General features: G+C 52.3%; 2 protein-coding genes across 8 annotated transcripts in view; both read right to left on the minus strand.

Annotated features, from left to right (window-relative positions):
* LRRC20 (leucine rich repeat containing 20) overlaps nucleotides 1-13,432 on the minus strand; it is a 54,982-nt gene that overhangs the window by 12,554 nt on the left and 28,996 nt on the right. For 6 of the 7 annotated variants that reach the window (XM_036336977.1, XM_036336972.1, XM_036336975.1 and 3 more), the window contains one exon: nucleotides 9,218-9,367. In XM_036336977.1, the coding sequence (XP_036192870.1) occupies nucleotides 9,218-9,367 (150 nt within the window). Of the gene's footprint in view, nucleotides 1-7,572; nucleotides 7,860-9,217; nucleotides 9,368-13,432 lie in introns of those variants that run through there. The other variant, XM_036336978.1, reaches the window with a different exon arrangement.
* LOC118670101 (coiled-coil domain-containing protein 22-like) lies at nucleotides 1,398-9,354 on the minus strand. Its single transcript, XM_036336970.1, has 2 exons — nucleotides 9,218-9,354; nucleotides 1,398-5,409 (listed from the first exon to the last, which is right to left on the minus strand). Exon 2 carries the CDS (start codon nucleotides 5,302-5,304, stop codon nucleotides 3,424-3,426), a length of 1,881 nt encoding a protein of 626 aa, XP_036192863.1. The 5' UTR covers nucleotides 5,305-5,409; nucleotides 9,218-9,354; the 3' UTR covers nucleotides 1,398-3,423.

Below are 13,432 nucleotides of genomic sequence, written 5' to 3' on the forward strand. Positions count from 1 at the left end.
CTTCAGAGAAGGAAGAAGAATGTGGCCAATAGCCCAGTTACCTGCTCGGCTGATGTGCTGAGCTGCCAACTAAACATGGTTGCAGCCACATCCAGCTTTGCTTCACACCCCTGGGGGCACAACACATTCCTCTTCATTGTTGGGGTCACAACAATGCCCAGGGTCTTGCTACCTTCTCTCTGGGAGAGAGGGCTGAGGTGCTCTGGTCCCAGGGGGTGGCATGGGGGGGCCTCCAGATGTTTCTTCCCGTTCGCTTACACCAAGGTTCAGAGCCAACCAGTCTGGGCTCCCGGATGGACAGGGAGGAGACCTACTCCATCCTCTCCCAACACTGTCCCCACCCTGAGAGCAGCCCCTCACGATATTCCCTTATTTACTATCTATTAAACTGTGGTTTTGGGTGTTTGTTAAATGGACCTCCCTTCCCCAAGTTCTTCGTATTACTTCCGCATCCTCCTTATCTTGGACAACTGCCAAGGCTGACTCAGAAGCCTTAGACTGACCCCAGCGAGAAAGGAGGCCTACTGATTCCATTAAGGAAATGATGAGGCTGGCTGGCCATAACTATGGAGCCAGGCAGGCAAGAGAATGCGCCAACTCCAAAAGTACCCGTCCACCGAGGATCAGTCAGTGCCTTGGGTGCCACACCCACATCGATAAGCAATTAGGGTCAGGCAGGGTCAGCCAGGGTGCAAAAAGTGTCCTTCAAACGGCTCATGCTCCGCACAAGGACAGCTGGGCACAGGGGCAAGGAGACAGGAGTGGAGTTTCCAAAAGCCACACCCTCTCCTCCGGTGGACAGAGGGAAGGGGTGAGAAAACTGTTCTGTGTCTGCAGCAAACTAAAATGGTGCTGACCATTCTGCCCCCATGAAAAGAATAAGGCAGTTGTCACTGTCCCAACATGGACCAATTTCTAAAACGTACTGCTAAGTAAAAAAGGCAAGTTGTGACAGAGCTGGTCTGGCTCAGGGGCTAGAGCATCAGCCCTCGGACTGAAGGGTCCTGGGTTTGATTCTGCTCAGGAGCACGTACCTCGGTTGCAGGCTCGATCCCCGGTCCTGGTTGGGGCATGTGCGGAAGGCAACCAATCTATGTGTCTCTCTCACATGGATGTTTTTCTCTCTCTGTCTCTCCCCGCCCCTCCCACTCCCTCTAAAAATCAATGGGAAAATATCCTCAGTCGAGGACTAACAAACTAAAAAAGGCAAGTTGCAAAAGAGTGCATACCCTTTAATCCTATTAGTAGTTATAAAGGAGCTCCATGGATCTGGGCCCGCAGTTCTAACCCCTTCTTTTTCGCTGTGTGACCTCGGGCAAGTTACTTACGCGCTCTCTGCCTCAGTTTCCTCATCTATAAAAGGAGACAGTGTCAGCAGAGCTGTGTGCCTTTTGCAGGGTCTAGCGAAGAATCTGTTCCTTGACTTCTCCAGCCTCTGGAGGTTTGGAACCACATCATCTAGTCTCTGTTGCGGCTGTGACATCAGCTTCTCTGACTCTGGCCCTCCTGCCTCCTTATAAGGACCCTGTGATGACACTGGATGCACTCACTCAACCCAGGGTATCACCTGGTCTCAAGGGCCTTAACTAAATCACATCTGCAGAGTCTCTCTTACCACGAAAGGAAACAGTCACAGATTCCAAGGACTAGGATGTGGCTATCTTTGGGAGGGTCATTATTCTGCTGACCACATGGTCGGAAGTCATTCATTCACCTGCTCAGTGGGTAACGCCCACGATTCTGTGCCAGGTACTGCGCCAGACAGTGCTGCAGATGCAGCCACTCTCAGGGCTGGGCATGGGTTAATGTATTCAATCTTCACAGGGGCTCTCTGGGTAAAGACTATTACCAGTATTATTCCATTGTACCGAGGGGGAAACTGAGGCACAGAGCAGTTAACCTGCCTGTGATTACCGAGCTAATGAGTTGCAGAGAGCATCAGTCAGGGCCCCCACTGGAAAGAGCTGGCATACTCAAATTAACTCAAGGAGAGTTTATTTGCAACAAAAAGTATTTCCAACGCTGTGAGAAGCCGCAGTGGAATTTCAAGGGATCATGAGCCACCCGGGGTTACGAGCAGGGAGCTGTCACCACCCAGAGAGACAGTCATGTTGAAGCTGCCTTGAGAAAAGTGACCTCCGGACAAGGGGCACAGCTAGCCCGAGGTGGACCTCACAGGGAGGTGGCCAGGAGAATAAATTCACTGACCTTTCTCTCCACTCTCCCTCTGCTCTCCTGCTGGGGCTCCCCAAAGGCTGCACCTAACTGCAGCCGAGGGTCAGTGAGCCAAGATCAGCACGGAGCACGGACCTACAGGGGATGTGGGAGACGTCACACTCCAGAGCTGGACTCAAACTCGGTGTCTGTGCTTTACACACCAAACGACCCAGCCTCTCATCTTGTGGGGCCTGGTTCAGCCTGACCACAGACAAGGTTGCTCTTCACCTGGTGGGCCCCGGGCTCAGGGTCAGGTCAGTGCTCGATGACTTCATGGTGTACACCATACTGTCTTAAAATGCTCTCGCCCGCTGGCCTTGGTAGTCCTATCTCTGGATTCTATACAAAGTAAGCTGAAGGCCATGGCACTTGGGTTCCTTTAGCTCTCTGCTGGGGAGGGCTGAACCACTGTCTGCAAGCACACATGCAGGGGTCACACTGAGGTCAGCCAGGTAACCCCAGATGCCCTTGTGGGCCGACAGCAAAAACCGATGCAGAAGGTCACAGCCGATCACCGCCTCGGCATCAGGTAGGGACTCTTGGTCGTCGGCAACTGGGAGCTGCCCCGTGGATAACTCAGTGAGATGGACTCTCCCAGACCTGCTATCTCAGTGGCGGGCCGTGCTGAGGGAACCCATCAGAGCAGATCTGCCTGGTCCCAGACAAAAATCAAGGCGTCAGAGCCCAACGGCCTGCGGCAAAGCTTCACTGTCCGCCGCGCTTTCCCGGGACTGTACCCCTTCTCTCCCCTTCCATCTGCTAAGTGCCAGCAGCTACAGAAAAGTAACGCAGTGGGCGGGAGCAAAGCAGGAAGTGGGGGAAGAACATGGGACTGAGCAACCGTCGGCTGCGCCACCCCTCACCCAATAAGGTGCTGTCTGCTTACACACCCGGCACCTCTGAGACCAGGAGCTCCACGAGGATCAGGTTGAGGTCTCAGTTTTCTTTCTTTTTGACAGAGTCCCTCATTTTGGGGGGATCCAAGGCCCCAACCCCCAGTACTGTCCCCAGTAAACTTCAGCCAAGCTCCCAGTCTCTGGCCGCTCACCCCAGATAAGGATTGGGGTCAGGTGGACAGGAGCCACCCCAGCAGGAGGGACTGGACAGCAAGCACAGGGAACAGTGAGGGCCAGTGTTTGGCCATCGCCTCCAACACTCCAAATCCCTGCTGAGGCCGGGGGTGGGGGAGACCTCTGCGGGGGCCCCTCAGGTCTCATGGACCTGCCCCTGGAGGCCAGTGTTCTCCTGGCGAAGGGCCCGGAAGTCCTCTTGGATCTTCTCCAAGTTGCTGAGGGTCTTCTTGCCCATCTCAGTCTCGATCTGCTCCTCCAGGTCTCGGACCTCCCGCAGGAGGGTGCCCAGGTCCTCGATGGTCTGGAGGAGCTGGCTGCAGTTCTCATGCAAGGCAGCCAGGTACCTGTAGGCCTTCCGCACAGCACCATCCTTCTTGGCATCCTTGAACACCAGCTTATCAGTCACCGCAAATGTCCGGTCCAGCTTCCCAGACAGGGAGTCAATTTCCTTCTGAAGCTGCTTTGTGTAAGACAAGATCTTAGTGATCTCTTCCTTCTGCTTCTGGATGTTACCCACAATCTCCAGGATGTGCTGGGTATAAGCCGGCCGGGACACGTCTCTGGGCAGGATCTCCAGCTCGGACACCAGCCGCTTATAGATCCCCTCCTTCCTGCGGGCCTCCTCAGCAGCAGCCCGAACTCTCCGGTGTAGCTCCTGGATCTCTGCCAGCCGCCGAGAAGATTCCAGCTCTCTGCAAGCCTGGAGCTTTCGGAGGTGGCGGTACTCAGCAAGGAGCGCGGCCCGGTGCTTTTCCCACTGGCCTGCCAAGTGGACGACCCGCTGGGCACTACTCTCTACCACGAGCTGTAGCTTGGCAAGGTTGGCAGCCCCGTCTGGCAGCAGCTGCACCGCCCGGCGCTTCAGGTGCAGGGCCTGCTCCCTCTCCGCTGTGCTGAGCTCCGTCTGCCGACACCGGGTCTCCATCTGCACAAGGCCGATTCCCAGCGTCTTCATGTTGGCTGCAACCTCTTCAATGTTAAGGTTCACTCCATTTAGCAGCTCCCGGAGAGCCTCCAGCTCCTGCTCTTGAGCTGTCCACGTGTCTGGTTCAGGCCACCGGGAGGTGGCTGGCACAGCTGACACCTGGGCTACCTGGGCCTCGGGCTCCACATGGAAGGTGAACTTCTCTGAATGTGTGAAGCGGGAGCCCTTTGGAGCACCAGCCGTGGTCCCAGCACCCCAGGCCTGCAGCAGCTCTCCCAAGTCCTGGGTTTGCTGGGGGGCCCCCAGCTGGCCCCAGGTCTGACGCAGATGCTCAGTCAGGTGCTTCTGCAGCCGCTGCAGCTGAGCCCGCCTATCCTGTGCGGGGAGGCAGGATGCCCGGTGGACCCAGGCCTTGTCCCCAGGGTGGTCCCGGGCTGTGTGCTGGCAGAGCTGGATGGCATGGCATTCGAGGAGCGAGGCCACCCTCCCAGCAGGCTGAGGCACCTGCGTGGGGGCTGGTAGTAGCAGGGAACTTGCCTGGAACTCCCGGGGCTCTCCTGTGGAACTCAATTCAGGCACGACCAGCGTCCTGGCATGGAAAGGATTCTGGGGGGCCGAGCCCTGGAGGTGCTGCAGCTTAGGAGTGCGAAGAAGGGGTGGAACCCAGGGCAGGGCCAGCTGGTCCCGAATGTGGCTCCCGATGGCCCAGAGAAGGATCGCTGAGTCACCTGCAGGCTGGTCTGCGTCCTCAGAGGCATCGGCAGATAGACGCTCAGCCAAGAAGAGAAGCAGGTCCCGGAGGTCAGGCTCACTGGGGTAGAGGAAGTTCTGATAGCCAAGCTCTAAAGGATAGCCCAGGTCCATGCAGGCCTGAGCCAGGCTCATGGCCAGGTGGAAACGGGCAGACATGGTGAGAGGCAGCAGGGGGCTGAGGCCGCAGCCCACAGCAGGATTGATCACACGCAGGCAGCAGACAACGGCTTCGACAACTAGCTCAGTGGTGAAGGCTCGCAGGGTCTGCACTTCGGGAGGAACTGCCGCGCCGGCCTGGCGCAGGGAATGGATGAGGATTCGGTCTGCCTCCTCCATGGTGAAGCTGCGTCCCAGTCTGGGGCGGGATCCAGGGCTGGGTCCGAGCAAGCGAACCTAGGTCTCAGTTTTCTTAGCCTTCTCAAATATCGGGCGCTATGGGGGCTGGATGAGATAGCAGATGTAAAACCCTCAGCATGCACCCAGTGAGCTTGGGCTCTCCTGCTACTCCTCACCTGCTCATGCCCACGGCCGGGCGTAGAGCAGGCGCTCACGGGGAACTGCTGAGGTTCACTGAAAGACAGGCTGTGAGAGGCTGAATACACACACAGGCAATGGCCAGACCAACTGTGAGATCAGAACTCTGACCCACAACCTGCCCAGGAAGCCAACCCATCTCAACAGTGACAGCTCAGGAAGCTGTCTGTCGTAAGTCAGACTGCTATCGCTATCAACAGTCCTGGAAACCAAACATTGCCCTCTGTAACAAATGGACCCAATGGCCAGGACTTGATTGCTGACAGTTTCCTTAACTTTTTTTTTTAAATATATTTTTATTGATTTCAGAGAGGAAGGGAGAGGGAGAGAGAGATAGAAACATCAATGATGAGAGAGAATCATTGACTGGCTGCCTCCTGCACAACCCGGGCATGTGCCCTTGACCGGAATTGAACCTGGGCCTTTCAGTCCCCAGGCCGACACTCTATGCACTGAGCCAAACCAGCCAGGGCCAATTTCCTTAACTTTTGTCCCCACTTCCAACTGAGCACCAAGCAGAGAAAGCCAAATACACACCCTAACCAATCACACAGGATGCCCCAGGGCCAGCAGGCCTGCCTCCAGGTTCCCCAGGCCAAAGGCCTCCAATCAGGGCACACCCGAAGCCTTCCCTTCCTCCACTGTATAGCTTTCCCTCCCCTCTGCCTGCCTTTGAGTCTCTGCCCACGGCAAGCGCAGAGGATGACTCCCTTGCTAGAGCAGCTCTGAACGAGCAGCCCCTGCAGTGCCCATTTGGGTGGTCTTCGTCCACTCTGCAGGCGTCTCACACACGCGCAGTAAGAAGAGCTGAGTGAGCCCCGGCCGGCTCGGCGCAGTTGGTTGCAGCAGCATCCTGGACACCAGAAGGTGGCAGCATCGACTCCCGGTCAGAGCACATTCCCAGGTTGTGGGTGTGATTCCCGGTCGGGCCGTGTGCAGGGGGCAACCAGTGGATGTTTCTCTCTCACATCGATGTCTCTCTCTCTCCCCCCTCCCTCCTTCACTCTCTGTAAAAATGAACCTAAAAACAATTACATTTTAAAAAAGAAGACCTGAATGATTTGCATGGAGAGGCAGTGGGGAGATGGGGACACAGAAAAAGAGGGAACAAAAGAGCCACAGCTGGACACTGGGACGCACTTGCCCTTTGGACTGATTCCATTTCTGCCACTGTCCTTCCCAGGTCTTTCTTGCTTTTTCTTGTTATAAGATGGGTCAAGGACATAAAGGAGATGGAATCATTTAAAGATGACCTTGCTCTGCCCTGGCTGGTGTTGCTCAGTGGATAGAGCATTGGCCTGTGCACCAAAGAGTCACCAGTTTGATTCTTGGTCAAGGGCACATACCTGGGTAGCAGATTCGATCTCCAAACCCCAGTCAGGGTACATGCAGACCAATCAATGTGCCTCTTTCATGTTGATGTTTCTGTTTCTCTCTTTCTCTCTCTCTCTCTCTCTCTCTCTCTCTCTCTCTCTCCCTCCCTCCCTCGCTCCCTTCCACTCTCTAAAAAAAAAAATCAATGGGCGAGGATAAATAAATAAACAAATAAACAAACAACCAGATACACGGATAAATAAACAAGCAGACTAATAAACGCAAATAAGCAAATAAATAAATAATAAGACTTTGCTCTGAGGGGCCATGAGCCCAGCAGAAGACGGTTCCCAAGCTGCCCACAGGAGACAACTTGGCAGACAGGGAGGTCACAGATGGCTCTCTCCCCAACACCAAAGCAGCCCCCCTCCTTTGTCAGGACACTGGCAGGCTGTGAGGAGCCCAGCAAATCTTATTCAAGCCTCTTCTTCGCACATCAGATGTGAGGGTTTTCTTATTTGAAAGAGTAGCTATGACAAAGGCTGGGACTCAGCGCTATCTCCGTGGGAGCCAGGCTGGTCCTCAGCTCCAGCCCCTTCCTGCTGGGCACACGGCCATCCCTTTGTAATCCAAGGCGTGTGGGGCATCAGGAGCCGCAGCCAGCACAGGAGGGAGTTCAAACTGTACCTTCAACAGACTTCCTACCCGAAGGGTATTGTAATGACTGCATTTCCAGGGCCCAGGCACGATGCACGGGGCTCTAGCACATTTATTTCTCTGACACCCATGGTGGTCCCCGAGAGGGCCTGCTCACTCATCCCGCAAGGCGCTGCCGAATGTCAGATCCTCTGAGCCTTGCTTCCACACCCATCCCGCTGCCCTTGCCACTCTGGGGAAGGTTTTGTTCCTCGGCCCAGCAGCCCCGTGTTTTGTCCACACGAGCGTCACAGCACTCGGTGTTGTTGGCGCGTCTGTTCCGCGACCCTGGGCTCCTTCAGTGGGAGCCTCCCATTGAGCTCGTTTGTTCTGAGCCTCCCACAGGCCTGGACGCAGCAAGAGCGCAGGGCAGAGTTAATGAAAGAAAACGTACAAATGAACTCCTCTCACCCAAAGGAAGCCCCCCTGCCTGGCTGCCCTTCCAGGGGCTCCACCCACTCCCACCATCCACAGTCCATCATTCCCTCCCCCTCTGGAAAGCAAACACCCCATTCCAGCGGGCTGGATACAGCTCTGGAGGACCCGTGAGCTCATGCAGGTGTCCTGGAGAGGCCAGGTGGGCAACCAGGGTGCACTGCTCTGAGACCCCGGGCGGGCACGTCCCTGCTCTCCCTGACCTTCCTTCTCCATCCCTGAAATGAGGGGACGGAAACAGCTCTAATATTTATGGGAGATTCTCCCAACCAGTGGCCCTCAGGATAAATCTAGTGTTTGATCACTTGTATCTTATGTAAAAATATGAGCCCTGTGAGCTTCACTCAGAAACGACTGCACAGACCAAGCCCACATTCTTGCCCTTGTGTCTGCACCTCGCCGGGGGTCTTTCCAGGCCTGCCTGTGGCTCCCTCCTGTGGTTTCCCTAAGAAGCCTAAGATCAGCTGTAGGAGACAGGCTCGCTCGAGTTGCTCTGTTCCACCGTTTCCATTTTACATACGTGTTTCTCTACACAGGCTTTTAGACCCTTTCCATGCTTCTAGCAGATAGAGAATTCTAGAAGGCAGGAAGGTCAGGCTCTTGTGCTCTCCCCAACTCTCCCGCTCCACCACTTTGAAAGCACATGCCACGTGCCCAGGTCGCAGCTCCATCCCAGGCCGGCTGAGTGGCCCTGGACTCTTGCAGAAGGATGGAGGGGCTCCTCTGTGGAGAGGGGGACAAGCACTGCGGTGACACCTGCACCCTGCTGTCTATCCAGAGGAGCCATTTCAAAAGAATCGATAATACCCACCCGCTGGCCTCCTGCCACCTCGCTGCCACGCCCCCCTGTCCACCTGCTCTGTGTGTGCCCAGCAGAGGAAACACCAACATTCTGGAATCTGTCGCTCCTGAACTGAGAGAGCAGCACAATGCCGGATTGGGGGACCAGACGGGGGCTTGTTCAAGTCACCAAGAGATACTTCTGGGCCTCAAGACCCCAAAGACCCCGCTGGCCTGTTCAGAATAAGAGTCACTCCAGGACCCACACCTAGACCATTAGCCAATCTGATTCACAGCCAGCGAGGCAGACACGACAGAGGTTTCTACGCTTCAGGAAGGACACAGGTCCATCCTCAAAGCCTCCCCCTGGCAGAGACTTCCCAGGTGCAGCTGACGGGGCTGGCCCTAGTTGCCCTCCCAAGAGTGTCAGAGCTTGAGGACGAGGGCGGGCCATGCCCCCCTGAGCTAAGCTGAGCTGACCAGGGCCTACCTTGAAGCTGACAGAACGTGGTCATGAACTTGCTGGTGAGGGACTTGAGCTCGTTGTTGGCCAGCGTGATGAGGTGGATCTGGTCGGTGACATTGCGCAGGACCTTGTAGATGCCGATGGGGAAAGAAACCAGCTTGCACTCGGCCAGATCTGCAGCCAAAAAACATAGACAGACCAGAGTCAGCAGCCAGAGCTGCCCGAGGACTTGCCCCAAACCATGTGGACCAGACCTGGTCCACCCTCCCAGCCTCCTTGCTCTCCCGCCTGTCCCCCCTGTGCCAGGCTTGAAACCCTACTCTCTCTCTTCGGGGAGCCTTCATCACCCGTAATCACACTTGTCCCTCTCCATCACCACAGCCTACTAGCCAGAATGTGGAAGGCAGGGTTCTGCCAGCGCAGTGGCGACCAGCATTCATGGCAATGCCCTTGAGGCCCTGCCAAGTCGACAAGTCCCTAAGGAACCGTCAAAGACTCAACAGTGAAGCTGCAGTCTTATGAGTACTTGGTAACAGTCTGCTTCTTTGAAAACAGGCAATTCACATAGACGTTGACCTTCCCAGTCCTGTCACTCTGACAGAAAGAAAGCCTTGTACAAGAGGCAGCAAGGAAGCTGTGTGCAGGCTCGCTGGCCGTTCCTCAAGAATTACCATATGGCCAGCAATTCCACTCGTAGTGTACACGCGGGAGAAATGGAACCAGGTGTCCACACAAAAACACATTACACATGGATGCTCATAGCAGCATTATTCATAACAGCCAAAACATGGAAACAACCCAGATGTCCATCAACTGCTGAAGGGATAAGCAAAATGTGGTATCTCCATAAAAAGGAATAAGTTTAGCAATAAAAAGAAAGGAAGTACCAATACATGCTACAATATCGAAGGACCTTGAAAGCATTATGCTAAGTGAAATAAGCCAGTCACAACGGACCATACAGTGTATGAGACCATTTATATGAAATGTCTAGAATAGCCAAGTATATAGAGGCAGAAAGTAGATGAGTGGTTCCATAAGGCTGGGGGGCATCGAAGGATTGTGAGATGGAGATGAAGTGGTGAAGGTTTCTTGGTGAGGGTAAGCAAATGTTCTAAAATTTGATTGTGGTGATAGCGGCACAAATCCATGAATATACTAAAACCGCTAAATTGTATACTTTAAATGGCTGAATTGTAGGGTATATGAATTATATGTCAATAAAACTGTTTTCTATACATGGCAGCAGGGAGACACTGAAAGTATGAAGGCTAAGAGATGAGGTTCATCTAAGTCATGTAAGTTCCCTGGGCCTCAGTTTCTTCATCTGTACAATGGGTATATCATTATCCACCTAGCAAAGCTGCCAGGAAAAGTAAATGTAATACAAAGTACTAAATGTACTAACAAAGTGCCGGGCAGGAATGCAGAGGTAATGCTACAGATGTTGTTTCTTCTTCCCTAAGTGCCCCCATTACTGGTGACCCCTCCTAACCCCTGAACCCCGAGCCCCAGGAGCACTCACTCACCAACTCAGAAAGTACTGCCCCATCTCCCTCTCAGCAAACTCTTGTCTTTTTCCTAAAGAGGTCAGGCTTCCCCCAGGCCTCTAAGCCTTTGAAGATTGCTCCAAATTAAATATACAGAAATCAATAATATTCCTATATACCAGCAAGAAAAGAAAGTTTATAAAGATCCTACTGTGAACAGCAACAATAATGCAAAGCCTATAGAAACAGTCAGAAGAGAAGCCCTTCTCCCTCATCTGCCTCTTAGAATTTCTACTCTTGCTCCAAGGCCAGCTCAAGTGTCACCTCCTTCACGAAGCCTCCTCTCACTGCAGTTAGATGCTCCAGCCTCTTAGCCTCATATTGTGCGAGTAAAACCTCGTCATCCTGTATTGTACTGCCCCCCTTTTCTTTCTGCTTTCCCCCTGGATTGGAAAGACCACAGAGCGCGGTGCCAGCAGAGGTCTAGCAGGCCTGGAGCAGGGCAGGGTATTGGGGACCTCCCTGAGTTGGTGAGGAAAGAAAGGGGGCACATAGGGTAAAGACAAAAGTCCAGATGACTGAGGGCCACAGGGGTCCTGTAGGGCATCCTGTGAAGAGGTGTCTTACTGCCTCCTCTGGTCCAGGCTGTGCTGAGTGAGCGCAGCCCTGCTGCCATAACCACCAGCTCCTATATCAGGAGGTGAGGATGGCGGAAGAGGATGCGAAGTCTGCAGCGGGGACCCAATCCCAGGAAGCCAGGATTTCAGTAGAGATCAGGGCTGGGACTGGACCAGCTCTGCGGGCTCAAAGTTTGGGGTAGGCTGGGGATTCTGGAAAGAACAAACCCTTCCAAACCACGAGTCCCTAGTGCCTGGTGCCAGAGCACAAATGGCTCCAAGGGACGGCTGTGGTGGCTGTCAATCATATCAGTCCATTGGGTGGAAGCGACAGATCTACAAGCTAAGAGCAACACCAAGGGACACATCAGAAGCTGTCCCTTTAAAACAAAGAGCCACAGAGGATGCCTCCCACCACCTGCATCCCCTAACATGGACTTAGGAGTTCTGTCCAAAGAAACAGAAAACATAAACATTGGAAACAGACAAGATTATCATGATGTGTATTTGCAATGACTGTGTGACCTCAAACACCCGAAGTCATCTGACAACACAAACGAAACAGACTTCAGCAAAGTGGCTGATCCAAATAAACATGCAAAACTCAATGGCATTCTATATGCCAGCAATAAAAATGTAGTTTTTGAGGGTCCTATTCTGAACAGCAACAGTAATATAAAATATACAGTGATAGCAATAATGAAAAAATGGATCTGAATAATATTAAGAAAAGTCAAAGAGTCCACACAAAAATGTTTTTAAAAATTGATTTGTATGTGAAGCTATAACATGTTCATTGATAACAAGTCAAAATAGTAAAATCATGTTGATTTTTAAAGAAATGGATTTATAGATTGCTTATAATGTAATTCCTACTCAAATCCCAAAAGGTTTTTTGTTTTTTTAACTTATGAAATGGTTTTAAATTTCCACTGGAGGAATGAGCAAGCATGACTCTATAAGAAAAAAAGATGGGTGGTAACCAATATTGCAAGGCTATAATTATTTCAAAAGAGGGCCACAGGGAAAATAGATCATAGAAATAAAATATATAGCCCATTTGTTCCATAAGTAATATGTCATAATTTAATAAATGCTAAAGGAGGCCTCACAAAAAAATCAGGAAAGGATTAATAACTGATGTTAGAATAGCCAACCAATTAACAATTTTGGGAAAACAAAAAAAGAGAGACTCTCAATAACCTAAAAATCAAAATAAACTCTACATCAAATTACACTCTAAATATTTTTTAAATCAAAGCAAAAAATACAAAACAAAACAGAATTTAACATTTATACAACCTCTTATGCAAGGAATACTTTTTATATCCAGGAGCTATAAAAGAATCACAAAGGGACAGATCAACAAACCTAACTGTATAAAATACAGTTAGACACCTGGATACAAAAACCAAACAAACAACAATAATACTTGGATGCTTTAAAAATAATAATAATGAGGCAAGCAGCAGATTGTGAAAGAGGAACCAAGACCCTACTGTGTGCCAGGCACTGTTCCACATTGTGTCCGGTGACTTCTCTATGATTCTCTTTTGTTATTGGGGACCCCATCTGTTTCCTCCATCCTTTAACCTCAGAACTGCCTACCAGAGGCCGGTGTACATGTGGGGGGAGGGGCGCACCACAAAGTTCCTACTAAGAACAGTCTGGCTTCCCTTGATGGCAAAGGCCCCCAGAGATTCCTGCAAACATACCCTGCGCCTTACAGGCCATAGCACCAGCCACTAACACAGCACGTGGACTCCAATCCCTGCTGAGAGGCTCTTGGGAATGGTTCTCCATGATCCCTGGGACAAGAACATGGACAGCCAAATCTCCAGACCCGCTGGAACAAATCCCAGCCTTGCCCAGTCATCTTCCCATCTGTGCACAAGAAGAAAACTGCTTCAAGTCCATTCCCTGGGGGGTTGGAACAATAATAACCATAAATAGTAAGAGTTACTATTTCACATGTGCTAGGCTGTGAACATTCTCCCCTCTGAACACATGAAGAAAGCGCAATAAGTGACTGGGTCAAGGCCTACAGCTAAAAAGAAGGGAGTGAATGCAGATTAGGCTGGTCAGGAAGCCAGGGGCCCTAACCATCCTGCTACCCGGCCCCTTGAGTGAAG

Source organism: Myotis myotis, unplaced genomic scaffold, assembly GCF_014108235.1.
Source record: "Myotis myotis isolate mMyoMyo1 unplaced genomic scaffold, mMyoMyo1.p scaffold_m19_p_15, whole genome shotgun sequence".
Lineage (NCBI taxonomy): Eukaryota > Metazoa > Chordata > Mammalia > Chiroptera > Vespertilionidae > Myotis > Myotis myotis.

Bases quoted from the DNA above. Each gene is read 5' to 3' on its own strand.
- LOC118670101 (XM_036336970.1), bottom strand. From the start codon at position 5,304: ATGGAGGAGGCAGACCGAATCCTCATCCATTCCCTGCGCCAGGCCGGC.